This window comes from Myxine glutinosa, chromosome 2, assembly GCF_964187855.1.
Source record: "Myxine glutinosa chromosome 2, kmMyxGlut1.1, whole genome shotgun sequence".
NCBI classification, from domain to species: domain Eukaryota; kingdom Metazoa; phylum Chordata; class Myxini; order Myxiniformes; family Myxinidae; genus Myxine; species Myxine glutinosa.
The window spans coordinates 157,234,243-157,254,242 of NC_136262.1; the positions used below are offsets into that span (position 1 = coordinate 157,234,243).

The 20,000-nt window shown below is 46.7% G+C and overlaps 1 protein-coding gene across 2 annotated transcripts in view; it reads right to left on the minus strand.

The window, feature by feature from the left end:
- The window catches only part of OSTF1 (osteoclast stimulating factor 1), a 50,307-nt gene that overhangs the window by 1,048 nt on the left and 29,259 nt on the right, over positions 1-20,000 (minus strand). For both annotated transcript variants that reach the window (XM_078771852.1, XM_078771853.1), the window contains 5 exons: positions 10,289-10,396; positions 9,410-9,459; positions 8,584-8,662; positions 3,477-3,569; positions 1-2,995 (listed from right to left, as the gene is read on the minus strand). The exon at positions 1-2,995 is cut by the window's left edge and continues 1,048 nt beyond it. In XM_078771852.1, coding sequence (XP_078627978.1) covers positions 2,937-2,995; positions 3,477-3,569; positions 8,584-8,662; positions 9,410-9,459; positions 10,289-10,396 — 389 coding nt within the window. In that variant the 3' untranslated portion in view covers positions 1-2,936. The remainder of the gene's footprint in view (positions 2,996-3,476; positions 3,570-8,583; positions 8,663-9,409; positions 9,460-10,288; positions 10,397-20,000) is intronic.

Here is a 20,000-nt window from a genome sequence, read left to right on the forward strand (position 1 = left end):
CTGTCTTTCATGTGCCTTTTGAAAACTCCAGGTGTGCTATCATGTGCCTTTTTCTCAGGGGTGTCTTCCATATGGCCACTCTCCCATAAAGTCTAGATTTGTGAAGTGCTGCAGCGACTGTTGTCCTTCCGGCAGGTTCTCCCATCTCTTTCCAGCAGGTCGGACAGCCAGCTCTAGGAAGAGTCTGGGTAGTTCCATATTCTTTCCATTCCCTAATGATAGAGCTCACTGTGCTCTTGGGGACTTTGAACACTCTAGAAATTGCTTTATATCCCTCCCCACAATTCTAACTCGGAGTCCTACGGACAGATCATTGGACTTCATGGTAGAGTTTCTGCTCTGACATGCACTGTGAACTGTGGGACCTTGTATATAAAGGTGTGTTTCTTTCTAAATCATATCCAATCAATTGAATTCGCCACAGGTAGAATCCAATGAAGTTGTAAAGACATCTCAATGATGAGCAAAGGAAATTGGATCCACCTGAGCTCAATTTGGAGTGTCATAGCAAAGAGGTTGAATACTTATTGACTTGAGACATTTCAGCTTTTCGTTTTTAATTATTTTGTAAAAAAAAATTCTCAAAAAAAAATTCCACCTTGACATTATGGTATATTATGTGTAGATCAGTGACAAAAAAAAAATCTCAATTTAATCCATTTTAAATTCAGGCTGTAAGACAACAAAATGTGAAAAAATATCAAGACATGTGAATACCTCCTTCTGACGGCATGGTATGTACAAGCAGGAGGAATAATAGATATCCAAACGAAGGTATTAAAGGTTTTCGTTTTTTTTTGCTGCTGCAACCACTGACAAGTATCATGGTTGAACATGGAAGCTAACGTAACCAACAAACAGTCAAAATGTCAGAATCCTCAATAAGGTGTTTCAACATAGCAGATACAACTTAGGGTTCTGATTTTATTACCAAAGGTGTCGAGAACAAGCTTCTCGTGGTATATTTACGTGTCGATTTGGTGTCCACATTTTAGATTTTATTTTTGCAACAAAATGCAAAAGCAGCATCGTTTAGTTCTCAGCGTTGCTAATGGACAAAAGATGACGGCTGCTGTTGCAGCTCTCAGGAAGAACAGCTGCTATTCACTAAAAGTAATTAATTCATTGCATCATTCGGTTGTGGCATCGATGATAAATTTGAATGTAATCGACTCCGCCCGCAATTCTCACACATATATTGTGGAGGTTAAGGATGTTAATTTGGGATCGACTGTTAACTGTGAGTGGGGTTCAGATGATTTTCAGATATTAAATCAAAGTTAGCAGCAAAATGCTTTCCAACATACCAACACTGTGAAGTAACACTCATACATGGTGAGAGTGGGGGATGGGGCTGGGGGGCACGGATGGAAATCAACGCTTATTTATCCTGAAAAAATGAGCCAGAAATGACTTTTTACAAAAAATAATTAAAATAAAAAACCACTGCCAGGAAGGAATGTATAACATTTGCTGTGAACTATATAAAAACATAAAGGAGGTTTACTTTATAGTAAGGGGAAACCTTTTGATGAACACCACTCTCCTCCCCAAACCCAATCCTTTTTCCCCAACTGTAGATTTAGACAATTAGAAGTATAAAGAGTCAACCGAAGCAAAAAAAAAAAAAAAACACCAAAAAACTCAGGTTCTATGCAATATTCAAAGAAATCATGAAAACTGATCGAAATGTGCATGGCGTTAATGTGGGGCAAAGATAAGATGAGCCCCATTGGAAAACATGAGAGTTTGGGATACGACAAGGAGACATCCGCAGGGAGATTCAGCAATCAGCAAAGAGACAACTCTGTGCACAGCACTAGTATAAGCATTTCTATCTCAGATGGATGACCTATATGAGCAGCTACTACAGGCCTGATAGTCACTGCACCAGACAAAAAAGGGGAAAAGTTCATCATGCACGATCCAATTATGTGTTTGTGCTGCGAGTGAGCTCCAATTTTAAGCTGGAGAAGCAGTTTCTTACTTTATCTCGATCCACATGCTGAATGCGTGTCAAATCAATAGAAACAAAGTCAAACTGTACCTAGGCTATCAGACATTCCCAAAAAGCATTTGGAAATATGGTCCAATATGTGGGCAGCAGATGGCTGTGGAAGCTGGCAATTTACATTTGCAATGGAGTTTCTTGACTGAAAGCAGATAGGAGTATGATAACCGCAGTGGGAAGCGAGGTGCAGCTATGCTTCCAGCATTAGGCCTTTCGGCTACAATTTGAGGTCTTTTGGGTCCTCTGGGTCATTTGGTTCATTTGGTTCTTTTGGGTGCTCAGGGTCTTTTACATCCTTAGATCTTTTGGGTCATCGAGGTCTTTTGTGTCTTCAGGGTCTGTGTCTTTGGGGTCTTCTGGTTCCTCAGGGTTTTTTGGGGCATTTGAGTATTTTGGGGTCTCTAGGGCTTGGGTAATTTGAGTCGTTTGGATCCTCTGTATCTTTGGGGTCCTTTGGTCTTTTTGGTCCTCTTGAGTCATTGGAGGTATTTAAGGGTCTTTGGGGGTATTTTGGATCTTAGGGGTAATTTGGGTCTTTGGGGTCCACTGGGTCCTCAGCGTGGTCAACTCACTTCCCATCGTGGTCAACATACTTTTATCTTTGTCGAGTTTATAAAATCCATTGTTTCAATTGTCTTCCGACACAGACCGGCACTATTGCGTCTGATAACGTTGCTACTCGTGAAAAGTGCTGGAGGTGTGCAATAAGACAAATGTGCAGTTGATTGTCTTGGCAAGGATTAATAAAAGAAATAATGAAAAAGGATACAAAGAAAGAAAAAAAAAACAGGAAATAACAACAAACAGACCAGAAATAGCGAGAAACAGCCACACAAATGGCGAGACAAAACCAAAACACCAGAAATAGGAGGAAAGACAAATAATTAATTGGAATGGGGTTAAAGTAACGAGGAATTTGAATCGTTTAATCAGAATCTTCTTCATCCAAGTACTCATCATCCTGATTGTGAATGTGACCGGCACCTGCAGCGACATGTGGGTACAAGTCAATGATGACGTAATAACCCATAATAACAATCTTTAAAGAGCAATGTTTCTCGATCGAAAGACCATAAAATCTTCTGCATACACAAATGGCGGAATTATTTAAGCCTCTACCCCCACCCCCTTCCGTGTCACACCCTCCTGCAACAAGTCAATGACCCCCCCCCCCCTCCCCCCCAAAAAGATGATTCAATTTGTAAACAAACTGTACAAACAATATAGTCACAAGAAGCAGAAGTAGGGCCCAAAATAGTTTTGTTGGAGAGATCATCCTTTGAAATGTCAAGTTGTGCAAACGTCAAAAAGTGCACAAAAAACGTTCTTCCAGCCCGTAATCTCCCCTGTGCCCATATCTCTGGGAAGGATGGCTCAAATTTAATTGCAGCTTAATCCTGTTTTATTCAAATCGAGTCATGCAGCGTCGTGGAGAGATTACGAGCAGTTAACCTTCCGTTCGTACCGGAATGCCGCTTAATGAGGGCGGCACTTTGTGCGTCCGTTGCCATGTCCGCCGCATACTTCTTCTCATTGTTTCGCAGGTCTACCCGTATCCCTGTAGCGACACAGCAGGGAGTAGTATTTCTGAGTTGAGCAGGCATTGCATTGCATAAAACAGCTGCTTCATTTGAAGACCAGGAAGATAGGAAATTGTTATTTTTTAAACAAACAAACGTTCAGTTCTTGAATTAGGTAACATTTACACACCATCTCAAGAATTAAAATGAGAACATTCTTTGCATCTTCAGTTTGTGGAAGGGTGTGGGAGTATCTCGGTATGCAACTTCATTCTAGCTAAGGTGTCACGCTGTTTAGTACACTACAAAAACAATGACAATTTTTAGTCCGATGTTACCGGACAAGTAGTGTTATAAAATGAGCATCAAAAATAAAAGAATAAATAAATAAATATTTAAAAAAACAAAAAAATAAAAAAATTAACTTTATGGTTCAAGGGCGTAAGTATGCAAAATATAACTATGCAAAAGAGACTAACCTCCTTCCCTCCCCTCTTCCTATATCCCTTTCTAATCCCTCTTCTACTTTTCTACCATCTCTTGCCACACTCCCTTATGAGCTGTACTCTGCTTAAAAATGTTAAGCCCTCCAGCTCCCTCTCCTCCACCACCCATCCATCCATCCTCCCAAACTCCTCCCCTACCCCCTCGCCACGCCCACCACATACAAACATGATATGCACAGCCTTTGACGTCACAAGATGGAAAGTTACTGCCACCAACTGACTCAATGTTAAATTACAGCAGTGATCGTAAACAGGCAATGATGAACCCACATGAGCTGCATACAAAAATACATAAACAAGCACATCTTCTTGCATTTATTTATGCATTTTCAAATAGTGTTAACATTTATTTTCAGGATTTATGCACAACAGTTACCAAATAATTGCAATAAAAATAATACGATGTTTTTGAAACAATCCCGTTTACACTTTTCAAAGTTTACACGCGATGCATTGAGAGCATGAAATGGAAAATAAACCTGTAGTCTAACAGTACTTTGGCCATTAATTTGTGCAGATCGTGCATCCGCAGATAGAAGTGAGATAATTATTTGTCTGTCTGCCTGGCAGTCAAACAAAATTGAAAATCATTTCCAAACAGGAATTTACTGTTTTTAAGGAGTCATAAAGGACAAAAACAGGCACAAATAACTAATGGTATAATAGACACTTCACCAACAGCGGTAAACTTCCGGAATTTATTTATCTATATGACTTTTACAATCTTTACTTTATTTAAATTTAATTATATACTTGAACACTGTAAAACACAAATCACTTTCCTGTCACTTCCAAGAACCTCCAGTTTAGCAGTACTTGGATATGTTAAATAAGGTGGTGTATAAGACTTTTTCAATAGGGCTAAACTTCCGGAATTTATTTTTGAAGAAACTATCAAATAATTATTTTATATCAATTGAAGTATAGTAATACCCCGGTTTACATCACCCTTTTTTATGTCGTTTCGCAAATACGTCATAATGTTATTAATACTACTTCTCCATATTCATCGTTTCAACTTACACTTGTGTCCTTTCAAAAGCCACACCTTTTATTCTTGAGCTTTTACAGAACTTACAAGACTGATAAAGACGCCAGAATAAATTGCTAAAGTAGCAAATCAGGAGATGGGAAAATCGTCGCAAAAACAACTGTGCTTTGTTTCGTGCATGAACAAGACTTTGAAAGAAGCGACTTCGATCTCTGCACTGCATCAAAATTTAAGTATTTTCCCATTCATGTCTTTGTCAAATTTCCACTCGTTATTTTATTGTGTATGTGTTACTGTGTGTTTCTAGTTAGTGTTGGTTTGCAAGTTCTGGTGTGCAATAGAGAAGCTGATGGAAAATGTGAAAGATGAGGAAGTTGTTGTGGTAGGAGGAGACCTAAATGGACATGTGGGAAGGAGTATGGATGGTTTTGAGGGAGATCATGGGGGTTACAGATATGGTGTGAGAAATGGAGAAGGTGAAAGGATTTTGGAGTTTGCTGATGGAGCTGATTTGTTGATTTGTAATACTCAGTTCCAGAAAGAGGAAAATAAGCTTGTTACATACACGTCAGGTGGGTCGACGACAACCGTTGACTACATGATGGTGCGTAGGCGAGATAGGGGGCACCTCCGGGACACAAAGGTGTTCCCAGGGGAGGAGGCTGTTTCACAGTCTCGTTGTCTGACAACATGGACCAACTTCTATCCACCCATCCCAACTCTCTCTTCCTCATATGTGGCGACTTAAACTGTCATCATGCCAGCTGGTTGGGTGTGGGTTCCTCTCACACCAACCATGGCACCTCAGCAAAGGACTTCTGCGACTCACTGGGTCTGACACAATCTGTCAATTTCCTGACCCGGATCTCAGTCAATGGAGTATCTTCTCTTCTCGACTTGGTTATGATTAACTTCGCTGCAAATGTCTCCTGTTCTTCTTCTGATAATTTCCTTGTTCAAGTGGACATCTCTCTGGCCATTCTCAGAGAGCCTCCTCAGCACCGACGAGTCTGGCATTTCACTCAGACTGACTGGCACGTTCTTCAAGCAGCCATCAATCATCTGGACTGGTCTCCCATCTCGACTGCCTCTGACATCAACTCTTCCTGGGAATTCTTCCAAAGTAAACTGCTCTCTCTCATTCACAGATTTATCCCATCTCGTCTTAAGTTGTCATACCCTTCTTCCCGTCCATGGTACACCAAATCATGTGGTGAGGCAGTTGCCATGAAGCAACTTGCCTTTACCTCATGGAAGGCTAATCCAACTGAAGGTAATCTCAGTTCCTTTCACAAAGCTCGGAACAAAGCTGTGTGTCTCTCCACTCTCAAGACTGAACTCTCAAACCTGTCTCCTTCCTCCAAATCCTGGTGGCATCTGGTCAAATCTGTTTCTGGTGTTTGTTCCCCCTCCATCCCCTCCCTTACCTCAAACGGCGACACAGCTGAAATGGCACGTGAAAAAGCCAAATGCCTCAACTCTGTGTTTACCTCAAAATCTTGTGTTCCGAACCCATATCTCTCTGTACCCACCTTACCCAGTCGAACCCAGCTGCTCCTGGACTCTGTGTCCTTCTCTCCCGACAAGGTGGAGAAGTTTTTGTCAAACCTCGACTCTGATTCTGCAACTGGACCAGACGGCATCAGCCCACAGGTACTAAAATCCTGCTCTGCCACTCCATCTCTGTTCTCTCTATCTGTTCTCTGCACCCTCTCTTTTGCTCAAGATCATCTGCCATCTGCTTGTAAATCAGCCAACAATACCGCTTTACACAAAAAGGTGCAAAAACAGATCCTTGCAACTGCAGACCAATCAGCCTGCTCCCAATAATCAGCAAGGACATGGAATCAATCATCGCTTCTGACATCAAATCCTTCCTCTTCTCCAATTGCTTGATCTCGGATCATCAATTTGGATTCAGACCAGGTCATTCTACTCTGGACGTGCTGCTTCTGCTGTCTCAACAAAGGATGGAGATCCTTAATGCCAAACAGGAAATCAGAGCTGTCTCCCTTGACATATCACGTGCCTTCAATACGGTCTGGCACCCCGCTCTGCTCACCAAACTCTGCTCCTATGGTATCCATGGAAATCTCCACTCATGGCCTGCGGACCTCCTCTCCGGTCGTAGTCAACGTGTGGCCTTGAATGGTTTTCTCTCATCTCCCTTTCCTGTTCAGGCTGGAGATCCCCAAGGCAGTGTTCTGGGCCTTGTGCTTTTTTGGTCTTCATCAATGATCTCTCCGACTCTCTGGAAAATCCTCTTTATCTCTTTGCTGATAACTCCACTCTCTGCCACTGCATACCTCATCCCTCAGAGCGGCAGTCCGCAGCCTCCTCACTCTCTGCAGACCTGGACAAAATCACAAACTGGTTAAACAAGTGGACCATGTCTTTCAATCCTGACAAATCTCACACTCTTACTATGTCTCTGAAAAGACAGACGGGACAACCCTTCCATCTACTTTCTCAACAATCATCTCCAAGAAGATCTGTCGCTCAAGCTTTTGGGTCTCACTATCTGCCATGATCTTTCTTGGGAAAACCACATTTTCAAGCTGGCTTCCAAAGCCAGTCGGAGACTGAGAATCCTCCGCCGTGCGAAGTCCTTCCTTGGCACACCTGAGCTCCTCACCACATACAAGGCTTTCATCCTCAGCTCAATGGAATACTGTTCTCCCCTCTGGGCTGGTGCTCCTGCCTCACACCCAGCTCGGCTCTACGGTGTTGAAACCAAAGCTTTCAGACTCATTGGAATCTCGCACGATGAAGCTGACTCTGAGGGCCTTTCACTCACTCACCGCAGGCAGGATGGTGGTCTTTGTCTTCTGCCGACTCCTCTCCGGCCTTGCTCCCCCAGCTCTGTCTGTGCTCTCTCCTCAAATATTCCTACAGGTCGCACAAAATCTGCCTGCAACCCTATTATGGTTAAACTGCCAAAATCAAGACTCTCTATTCACCTTCACTCCTTCATTCCTCTTTTTCCCCGCCTCTGGAACAAACTCCCACACTCTCTTCAATCCCACTCTTCCCTCCAGGTCTTTAAAACGGCTGTTCACCACCATCAGTTATCTTCCCCCATCCAAAACCTTGATCTATTCTACCCCCGTTAATTCACCCCAGATCCACTTTTTTGTGGACTTTTTTTGTAAGAGTGAACGCCACAATTCTCTCTAGACCTGTGTAAATGTGTATTGTATAGCACCGCTCCCGGTATTACAAGTCATCCCGTCTGTAATTTTGGGGAAATTAACCTCTCCGTAAAGAAGAGTTATTCGCTCGTGATAATAAAAATGAACGCATTTCGTATTTCGAGATGGTGAATAAAAACAAATGTCTTGCCAACAAGCATCAAATGTCACAAATCAAGTCAAATGACTGGATGCGACGACCAATTGGGTCAAAGGTCAAACGTCCAATCACCAACTAAAATACACTGTCGAAAGAGTGTATAGAGTACAGAGGGCCGTGGACAAGGGTACAACTTGCTATGCCAGGTCTTGGTTACAGATGGACGAATGCACATGGAGGAAAGACAAAGCAGAGGTACCTTACCTTTCTCCAGAAGACTTTGTATGATGTCTGGGTGGCCCTTCCAAGCAGCTGCATGCAGTGACGTGTCCCCCAGCTTGTTCTACACCAGACAATTCACAAAAAGCACAAAATAAATAAGTAACCTCAATCTACCACCTGCAAATCAGAACAACCGACTATTTTTCAGTGCTCTCATTGTTCCCTTTCACCTCTGAGGAATACCCTCCCAGCTTCTTCATCCTCCCTTGACCAGACATTTCACAACCTCCCACCCATCCCCACATCTCCCTCTTCCTTCGTATTCTCCCATGAGAAGACTTTCTCTACAGTTCTAAAATACAACTCCTATACACGAGTTCGGAAATGGAATATGTGATGAGCTCCTCTATGAGTAAGAGCCATCACCAAAAAACCCCCCAAAATTAATGGAAAAGAATACAGTACAATGTTGGTCAAGTGATCATGACACATGACACATGACACGGTCAAGGATGACATCACAGGGGGTTGAAGGTTCAAATTCAGCCGAAGGGTTTTGTTTCTATGCTTCTGGATGTCGATCTAGTCTCAGGAGAGATATATATAGCACATATCACAATAGGATTGTCAGTTAATACTCAGCTAGTTCATTAATGACCTTAATCTGCTGGTCCAGTCTAGTCTAGTGTACATGCGATGCCATTCTACACATCGGGGTTAACTCGATGCCTCAAGGATTCTTGGGATCGCAAATGCTACCAATGAAAAAGACGGCTCAGAAATCCTCTTCAAATATGAAAAATAATTTTTTTGGGTACGAGTACGTACACATAACAGAGCTGGAAAACTTAGTATTTCCTTTTCTTACCTGGTGGTTTAGCTCAATATTTGGATACGACAGCAAGATGTCAACAATGTCTGCAAAGATACAACAGACTTGATAAGATAAGCAGCAGGCGTGACTCGTCGTAAAGCAAAGACCGACAGGTTAGCTCATAGATAAATATACTTTTGAGTAATTCAATCCCAAGTTAAAATGGAGTCAGACTACAAATAGAAACCCTGTTACTCCGCAGAAAGGGCCTTGAATCCAATAGCATGCCGTCCTTTCATAAGGGAAATTGGGTCCGCTGTCTTGGTTGCCAGCGCTAGCGTTTTAACATTTAAAAAGAGCACAACAGATTGAAATTTCAATTACAAGCTGATCCTTGCCTCCATTTAGGTTATCCAGGTTTTGGTGTAACTACAAAAAACACAATGCCCGCTAGTACAAATCAGCTGTCGAACTGAAAGCTTGCAGGCATAGCGAGGAGTCAAAGAAGCATCATCCGTTGGATGGGACGTTGATATGGTGGAAGAGTCTGCCAGCAACGGTCGGTGGTGGAGGTTAACGATTACACGGTATCTTTTGTAAAAGAAAAGTAGGCCATTGTGATCACATCTATAGCTTCAGCTGCAGAGTCTCAAATCTTTTCACGATAAAGTTGCATTCACTCCTATAGGAAATGTGATCCTGCACCATCTTTTCCATGAAGTACCAACAGCTTGATCGAGCAAACCTTCAGTTAGAATGCTAACAAGCTGAACAGCAACAGCAGCAATAATGGCCATTCCATTGTGATGCAACCAAACGGCAGAAAGCAAGAAAATTTATGCAAAAGCAGCACAAATGTGGCTCTACTATGCAATCTTACCTGTGTATTGTATAGCAATAATCTTACCCAATAATCTTTTGGTATAATCTTACCCAAATGGCCACCGTGTGCGGCCCAGTAAAGTGCTGTGTTTCCAGCCTTGTCCAGGCCGTTTATGGAGACTCCATTGTCCAAGCATTCATGGAGCCAGCTCACGTTCCCTGTGACAGTACAAAGTGTGAAAATAAACACATGTGTCGGTTATAATTGTGGTGAGCTGCTTGCCCTAGCAATACATTGCACCAATTTTTCTACGCAAAGTTAGCAACATCGGGATGGGAGGATAGCTCAGAAGTAACGCACTCGCCTTTGAGAGGTATAGTCTGGATTCAATTCTAAATCCAACTTTAAAATGTTACCCTGTTTCACAGGCAGGGTAAAGGTCTGCTGCCGCTTGGATGTAGGTAAAGCTGGGCACATGCGTCTGCCAACATTAGCTGGTAGAGATCAATCCTCCCAATGTGTCTTTTGACAAAGAACAGGGGATTTATTGCCAGCACCCTGGCAAATTTTAAAATTCCTGCACTAACCTACAGGGGAAACTATCAGCAGCACAACTGAACCAGAGTCAGGTGCTGCATACACCTTTAATCAGTGATAAGTTGTGTCAACCAATCAAGATCGGATTACTTGGACAAGAAGAAACATCAAGAATAGCTGTTGGAAAAATTAACTTTGTAGTACAACACGGCTATATATATATATAGTTCAGCGGAAGTTCAGCGGAAGTGGGTTGTTCAAGTTGGGGACGACTAAGAAGAAGACCTTTGTTGGTCGAAAGCTTGTCGAGAATTAAAGATCGACCGTCCTGAAGCTACGTCCGCGTCTTATTCAATCTCCCGATTATTTATTTAATACAAATGAGACGCCCTCCTCGTACTGTGGAGTTTCTACTATTTCTCACAGTTATATATATATATATTGTTGCGGATATGGGATTGGCATCCATCCATATCCGCTTGTAAATATTCCCCTATTTCCTCCATACTTCCCAACTATCCCCAATCCCCCATTCCCTAGTCCCATTTTCTGTAAACAACACTCTGTAGACCCGACCTCCCCCTATTTCCCCCATTAAATGTCGCATCCAGGTCCACCGCATCTCACGTAGACAACTATAGGACATCTTGCTAGTTATTCTTAGTCTATGTCAGTTAAGGACTCGTTTCCATTAATTCTGACTCTTCGTTGCACCAGAATGTGATTGTATGGCACCGTCAGGAAGTTTAGGACCTCCCAATACCTCCCCGCAGCTCTTCCTCACGGTACAACAACAACAACAACAACAGCGGCGGCGGCGCGGGGAGTGTGCGTCCTCACTCCGGCTTGGTTGGTGGGGGGTGTTGGGAGGGCGCCAGGCCTTTCCAACGAGCCGCCATCGCACATGTGCTCGACGGGGTTACCAAGTAGGGGCTCGCTGTCAGCTCCTCGTCAAGGGCGGAGCCCGGTAACCCCCGCACCCAATAGAAGCGGCGGACCAATCCCATCTGGGGCGGAGCCAACGAGCCGAGGGCGTGTGACTCCCCGCTGAGCATGCGCAGGAAGAGGGATGTGACGTCAGATGCGTGCTGAGCTTGGAGAGAGAAGGACGCCACCTCCGAGCGCTGTGACACCTCCCCGCATCTCTGGACTGGACCGTGCTTTATCCTGTCCCTGAGCCAAGGTGCACCTTGTGCTATCGACTGCCTGTCCTTCCCTGCCATCAATCCCTGTGTAAGTCAGTCTTGTTCCGTTTGTCTGTGGTCTGTCGGGGATAGATAAGATTGTATCTAAGTGCCTATCTCTTCTGTGTCTTTTACCTCACTCCACCTTGTAATCTACCCCTTTTCTCCCCCACTGTAATTATATCCTCCTCCGGAGGTCTTGAGAACTGTACCCCTTGCGTCGTTTCATCTATCCCAGTCGTTGTGTCCTTTCCATCATTGATTTAGCGTAGCGCGATTTGGCCAACGTTTGAGTGGAATCGGGTGAGTTGGGGGTAATCGGGTAAACTGTGCGAACACGGCGGCCATTCCGCTCGGTCAAGCAACATCTTAAGCCGTGTCCGTAACAATTGGTGTCAGGAAGTGAGATTGGACCCGAAGCGCGCTTAACGCGCTCAAAATTACAAGCAGTGTGAAATTTGTTTTGTTTTAAAATAAAAACCCGAATTTTGAAAGTCGCGCTATGGCAGATGAAGACGGCTGGGTTCCGGTAGAGGAGAGTGAGGCAGGGTCGATCCAGGACCAAATTGAGGGACAAGAGGAGAGCGAAGCAGTGAGGGCGGCAGGTTCGCAAAATGGCGTCCTCGCGCACGAGGTTACGGGCGCGGAAAATGGCGCCTCGCACATGGCCACGGCGACCGTAGCAGCGCCACCGGTGGATTTGAACCTTTTTATGATGCAAATGAAGGCCCTTATGGAAAAGAATAGTGAGCAATTGGGAGACCATATTAGAGGTTTGAAAAGCAGTATGGGACAAATGGGGAACCGGATGGATGCTCAGAGTGAGCAATTGGGGGTAATGAGGGATGAAGCGAGGGGTACCGGTGAGGGATTAGACAAGAAATTAGAGGGGTTAGACAATGGGATAGAAGGGGTGAAACATGGGTGAATGGGGGTGGAAAATAGAATGGCTGCCCAGGAGAATCAGATAGAGGGAGTGAAAAATGGGTTAGAGGGGTTAGAAAACAGTATGGAAGGCAAATTGAGGGACATGAGGGACCAAGCGGAAAGGGAAGTTTAAAAAATGGGGCAGCAGATAGAGGGGGTCAGAATGGGGGTAGAAACTAAATTGGATGCTCACAGGGAGGAAATGGAGCAGATGAGGGTGGCATCTGGGCAGGAGATGCAAGTGATGGGAGAGGAGATCAGAAGAGGTGTGAGTGAGGAGGTTGGAGGAGTGCGCGAGGAGGTGAGGCACTGTAAGGAGCGCATGGAGAAGGAGGTGAGAAAGGGGACTGTAAAATTGCAAGGTGGTATAGAGGAGTTGACGCTGGGAGTAGAACAACTGACAGTGGGACAAAAGGAGTTGGGGGACCAGGTAAAGAAGAACACAGCAGTAATAGAGGGTTTAAAATCGACACAGAAGGAGATGAAAAAGGACGTAGGGGTAATTAAAAAAGAGTGTCAGACGGTACATGAGGACCTGACGAGGAAAATGAACAAGGTGGTAGAGGTGATGGAGGTTAAAGAGCGGGAGGTGCGGGAGCACATAGAAAAAAATAAGGTGGAGTTAGAGGAAGAACTTAAGGGGGCGCACGAGGAGATGAAGGAGGTGAAGCAGAAATTAGAAGAAGTGGAAGAAGGGGTGAGCGAAATTAAGAAGCGACGGAGAGAGGATAAGAAAGAGATAAAGGAGGAAGTAAAAGAATTGGTCCAAAGTCTGTGTTCGGATCGTGATGATGTGCTCATTAACCGGATGAGGGATTCGCAGGTGATGGAGGAGAAGCGAAGAGAAAGAGGACCCGGTGTAAGTGGTGACCAATATGGTCGTGCGTATGATGCGCCAGGTGATTTAATAAGCTTGGGGGTCGAGATGGACCCGGGTGTTCGTGAGAGGCCGTTAGTGAAGTGTGCGACAGGTCTGGTGTGCGAAAAAGGAGGTGTGCGAGAAAGTCCGACTCTGGGGTGTGTGAGGAAAAAGTGCGTGCCAAGGAGTGAGGGTGCTGTCGAGAGTGAGTCGGTCGTAGCGCGTGTGCGAGGGAGCACATGGAAGCGCGTAGTGAGGAGTGTTACGGAGGATGTAAAGGGAGAATGCATGCCTGTGGTGAGAGTTACAGAGGATGTAACGGGAGAGTGTGCGCGAGAAAGATGTGTGACGGACAGGTGCATGGGGAAAGAGTGCGCTGTCAAAAGTAAGGAAGAGTGTACACCTGTGGTGAGTGTTACAGAGGGTGTAACGGGAGAGTGTGCGCGAGAAAGGTGTGTAACGGACGGGTGCATGAGGAAAGAGTGCGCTGTCAAGAGTGGAGGTGAGAGTAGTAAGAGTGACACGGAGCGTGAGTTGGTTGTGACAGGTGAGAAAGGAAGCACACCTGGAATGGTAGAGCGTGTGTGGGAATGCACACTTGAGTTGGTCGTGAGGCACGTGGTTGGGTGTGCGAGTGAAAGCACACCTGTGATTGTCACAGAGGAGGTGACCGAGGAAGGGGCGCGAAGAGGTGTGTTGGTGAGGTGTGCGAACAACGAATGTGTGCCAAAGTGTTCGGTGGTCAGGTGTGTGACCAAGGCTGTGAGTGGAATGAGTGTACCTGGGTGTGTTAGAGAAGGTACGACGAGGAGCATGGGAACAGCTGGATGTATGGGCAAGAAAGGGGTAGCGTATGCGTGTGAGCATGCAGGTGAGGCATCGACGGTAACCGGGTTAGCGGTTAGAGCGACTTTTAGCCGAATCGGGCCCTCGGTGCGTGCCGGGCTTCGTGTGCCGCGAGAACCAGCGGGGATCCGAGCCACGGCGGGTTCGAAAGGACCGCCGTACGCGATCCACGCTGGGCCTCGCTTGGAACGGCCGCGTCCGTGCTCCACTAGGCGGAGCGGGCAGCCCGATAGGAAGGGTCGTCATGGCGACCACTTTTTGTTGAGGCATTCCGGCAGGTCGAGATCGGGCCATGGGATGGCTCCGTGCCGAGATGGTGCGTGGGACCTCGGCCCGGGTAAACCTCCTTCCCTGCACCGAATGCGGGACGTATCCAGCCGCTGGCACCAAACAACCCGCATTCATGGCATGGCTGTACGAAGCCGAGCTTTAGAAGTGAATTGGCGCACCGAGAGGCATTAGTAAGTAGACTGTAATGACGAGGATAGTGTTTTGGCCCCAAAATTAGAAAAACAAAATTTGATGATTGGCAAAGGATTGGCAGTAATGATTGGCAGATGATGGGTAGTGATTGGGAAATTTTTGATTTGTTGAAATTTGATGTGCAAAATTGGTAGTGGGAGATGCCCGATGTAGTGGGATGGCAACTCTGTCATCCCTCACAAACATGGGGCAAATGCGCTATAGATTATGGGGTGTATGGCAGTGAAAACTAGCCCGGGTGGGTTAGGATATTGTGTGTAGGGATCTAGCGAAGATGACATTAGGTAACGTTAAGGTTTAGATAGTGACTGATACCTGTAGTGGGGACGTAGTAGCTTAGTGTTTGATAATGACGAGGGAGCGCAATAGTTTAAAGGGACGACTGGGAAGCGCAAGTTTCAGAGGGGAGTAGTTAGATGAGATGATGCTGTGTGAGAACTGGACAGGTGTGTGGAGCGGTGTATGAGTAGTGAGTGTTGTGGATCAGCGCGAATGCGCTTGGGGGAGAGAAGGGTGCAGGCGGCACCAAGTATGAGAGCACAGGTGTGCAAGTACAGGTGTGTGGAATACATGGAGTAAGTGGTACGGAGTGGTGTGCATGGTGCGAAGGTGTGGATGGGGGAAGAGTGGACCCCTTTTCACGAGTACCCGGGGAGGGTAGTTTAAAGAATAGTTAGAAGGTATAGGTAAATTGTGGTTGGATATTGGCATTTGTGGTGCGGATGCAGAATGGTATTGTGGATGGGTGCATTGGTGTGGTGAAATTGGCTGGTCGTGTGGCCTGTTAGTATGAGTGTGAATGGTTGGGCACTCCGCCACTGTTAGATGTCGGCCAGGTGAGGCCGCAGGTGGGCTCTGGGAGCCGTTAGTGTCAGTGGGTGTCTGAGGATCCCGGGCGTGGATCGGGCAGCCCGTGCCAGAGAGGGCACTGAGGGGGTGAGAGTGCGAGAGGGCCTTCCCCAGTTAGTTAGGTTAGGGTGAGGAGCAGGTGAGCTCGGTAGGCAACAACAGTGGTGGAGGTGTGCAGGTGGGCGGACCAGCTGGGAGCGTCACACGACCCAGCCACCGAAATTGTGCGGGGGCACCGAGTGATGAATCGGGGGAGTGAGACCCCAACTTGAGAAGCACCACAGTTTGGTCAATGGGAATTGGTTTTTAGAACCCATAGTGTAAGTTGGCCAATGGATTTGCAGGGAAAGACCCCGGGTAATGTAAAGTTGTTAAAGTCATTTAGGAAATAGTTAGGATTGATGAACCTGTCGCACCATACGCAGCCACTTACCTGAGGTGATGATGATGACTCCACACCTGTGTTCCTTTGTTCTGTGTTGCAGGAAAGGAGAATTGCTGTGTGGATTTGTGAGACGCATCACGACGTGGATGAGACATTGGGGTGATTCCATCTCTCCCTCCTTAGGAGGGACTGATGATGGCAAATTTTGATGTTGAGTTGGAGATGGCAAATTTTGATGAGAGTTGGAAATGGCAAATTTGATTGGTTAGGAGGGAGAGAAGACGAATTTGGTTTATGGGAGGAACGGGGAAGACAGTAGGGACGTTTGTTGTTGTGTAAAGTAGATGTTTATGGGTAGTGTTGTGTTTTGTGGATACAGTAAGGGGTAAGGGAGGGGCAATGTAGGTTACCTGGTGGGGGGGGGGGGGCGTACGGTAGGAACGTACCTGTCTCACCTGGTTCCCATGTGCCCCCAGTGTGCATTACCTTATACTGCATGCACTTTTGCGCCCTTACCACCTTACTCACTTGTCTTCTTTTGTCTCCCACCTCCGAGGATCTGGCTTTGGGGCAGAGAGAGAGGAGAGAGAGGTGCTGGCTCCGCAGTTGTGGGCCTGTACTTCCGCTGCTTGCTGCCTGGATCGATACACCATATGGACCGCAATTTTTGTGGCCGCCCACCATGGACCGCAGTTCTTTTGCGGGCAAGCACCACCCGTGGATGGACCTCTGGGTCAACGTGGCACCTATGCCATACAGGTGAACCACTTTTAGTTGGCCCCCCTGACGGCCACAATTTAGAAATGGACGCGGTTGGCGCCTTTCTTTATTCCTAAAGAAGCCAGAAGGCCAAGTGCACTCCATGAAGGCAAGACCAGCGGCAGAACATTGGCCGGCTGCTACACCACCGGTGACCATGGACACTTGATTGTGCATTTTTATTGAACACTTTATTGGTGCACCGGATGGTGCGGACTGTAGATAATGGGGTGGTGCTTTTGGTGCTTGGACGGGGTGCTCTGCACATTATTAAAGGCCGTCGGGCCACAGGGCACTCGTGGGTTGGTGTATCGATGCTGGCATGCGTGCTCTCTCTATGCATAACATCTGCATGTGTTCCTCAAAGAACAGGTCCTGGATCGTAGTGTAAATATCAGTCTTGTGTAAATAATGCTCCCTACCGGCTGTATGTTTAGTTTGAGGATGCTTTCCGCGATTCGGTTATCCTGTGGGTGTGTTTCTGTTAGGAGAAGGGTGCAACGTCGCAGGGGGACATATTTACTCATTTGTGAACATCTGTAAAACTGTCGCACTCAGGGTTGAGTTAATAGTAGAGGGAACTCCATCTGAGTGCCACACTAACGTAGGTAAAAATTTATCGGGTCGGGACGCCCCGAGGTAGAGAAGGGTGCAATGTTGCGGATATGGGATTGGCATCCATCCATATCCGCTTGTAAATATTCCCCTATTTCCTCCATACTTCCCAACTATCCCCAATCCCCCATTCCCTAGTCCCATTTTCTGTAAACAACACTCTGTAGAACCGACCTCCCCCTATTTCCCCCATTAAATGTCGCATCCAGGTCCACCGCATCTCACGTAGACAACTATAGGACATCTTGCTAGTTATTCTTAGTCTATGTCAGTTAAGGACTCGTTTCCATTAATTCTGACTCTTCGTTGCACCAGAATGTGATTGTATGGCACCGTCAGGAAGTTTAGGACCTCCCAATACCTCCCCGCAGCTCTTCCTCACGGTACAACAACAACAACAACAACAACAGCGGCGGCGGCGCGGGGAGTGTGCGTCCTCACTCCGGCTTGGTTGGTGGGGGGTGTTGGGAGGGCGCCAGGCCTTTCCAACGAGCCGCCATCGCACATGTGCTCGACGGGGTTACCAAGTAGGGGCTCGCTGTCAGCTCCTCGTCAAGGGCGGAGCCCGGTAACCCCCGCACCCAATAGAAGCGGCGGACCGATCCCATCTGGGGTGGAGCCAACGAGCCGAGGGCGTGTGACTCCCCGCTGAGCATGCGCAGGAAGAGGGAGGTGACGTCAGATGCGCGCTGAGCTTGGAGAGAGAAGGACGCCACCTCCGAGCGCTGTGACACCTCCCCGCATCTCTGGACTGGACCATGCTTTATCCTGTCCCTGAGCCAAGGTGCACCTTGTGCTATCGACTGCCTGTCCTTCCCTGCCATCAATCCCTGTGTAAGTCAGTCTTGTTCCGTTTGTCTGTGGTCTGTCGGGGATAGATAAGATTGTATCTAAGTGCCTATCTCTTCTGTGTCTTTTACCTCACTCCACCTTGTAATCTACCCCTTTTCTCCCCCACTGTAATTATATCCTCCTCCGGAGGTCTTGAGAACTGTACCCCTTGCGTCGTTTCATCTATCCCAGTCGTTGTGTCCTTTCCATCATTTATTTAGCGTAGCGCGATTTGGCCAACGTTCGAGTGGAATCGGGTGAGTTGGGGGTAATCGGGTAAACTGTGCGAACACGGCGGCCATTCCGCTCGGTCAAGCAACATCTTAAGCCGTGTCCGTAACAATATATATATATATATATATATATATATATATATATATATATATATATATATATATATATATATATATATATATATATATATATATATTGCGGTTGTGGGAATAAATGATAACCCCCCCTCGTAGGTGGACGCACCACAACATGTAGCCTCGCTGTAGTTCAGTTATTTCTTATTAAATGTAAGCGTAGTCCTTTCCTGTGTTAGTTTTGCGTTGAGCAGGCCAGTGAGCTTAGGTGTTCTTTCGCGCTGGAATGCCACGTGCTCGGCCTGAACAAGTGTGGCAAGGCTGAAGGGAGGAGCTGCAGGGGGAGTGGCCGGTAAGCCGCGAGCCGCCAATCAGAGCTCGGGGGGGAGTGGCTCACCACGGCGACGAGAGGTGGGGCTTGGAACATTTGAGTAAGACCTGCCCTGAGCCCCCCGCGTCAGAACGCACGAAGACGAGAGTTGAGTCAGAGTTTGCCCCGAACAAGCAGAGACAAGTCGGAGAGAGAACCGCAGCAGACAAGAACGCGTCAGAATCGCCCAGATCCTGAACGAGTCAGAGTGCTTGTAACTGCTTGAACTGCTTGTAATAGTCTCGTTGTACACGAACATTACCCGTGCCCTGTGCCCTGCGCTCTGCGGCTGTATTAATCGCGCTTGTGGAGACAACCCATTCTGGGCCACAGACGCGCGATCTCCTCCTGCCCGCGTTTCCCTGCATACGTGCCGTGACCGCCAGAGGGCCACGCCGGGCGAGCTGTCCCGGAGCGACCGACGGCAAGGCGCGTTTGGCACGCGAACTTCCTTCTTCCTTTTTCCCCGCGTGAGTGAGTGGGCCCTTTGTCTGGGTTTTAGTTAAGATTGCTTAAGTGCCTGCTCTGTGTCTCTCCGAATTATTGTACATTATAAATAAACTGTGTTCTTCCTCTTATTTGACCGTTCCCGTCTTTTCACAATTGGCTTAGCATCGTACGAATAGAACCGTTCGAATTGGGTTCAATAAAAGGTAACGGCACGAGTCACGTGATACGCACACCGCTCGGGCGTGTTCGATTAGCGTGGCTCGTGGGAGGTCCGGTCCCCATTTTCATGGCAGTGTGGGTCAAAGGTACGTGCGGCGTCGACCCGATACCCTTTTTCACGCTCGCTGCGGAAGTAGCGATTTGGCCTCGTGGACACAAAGACCCGAGGGGGAAAGGGGCTTAACCCCCCCTCTGTACGT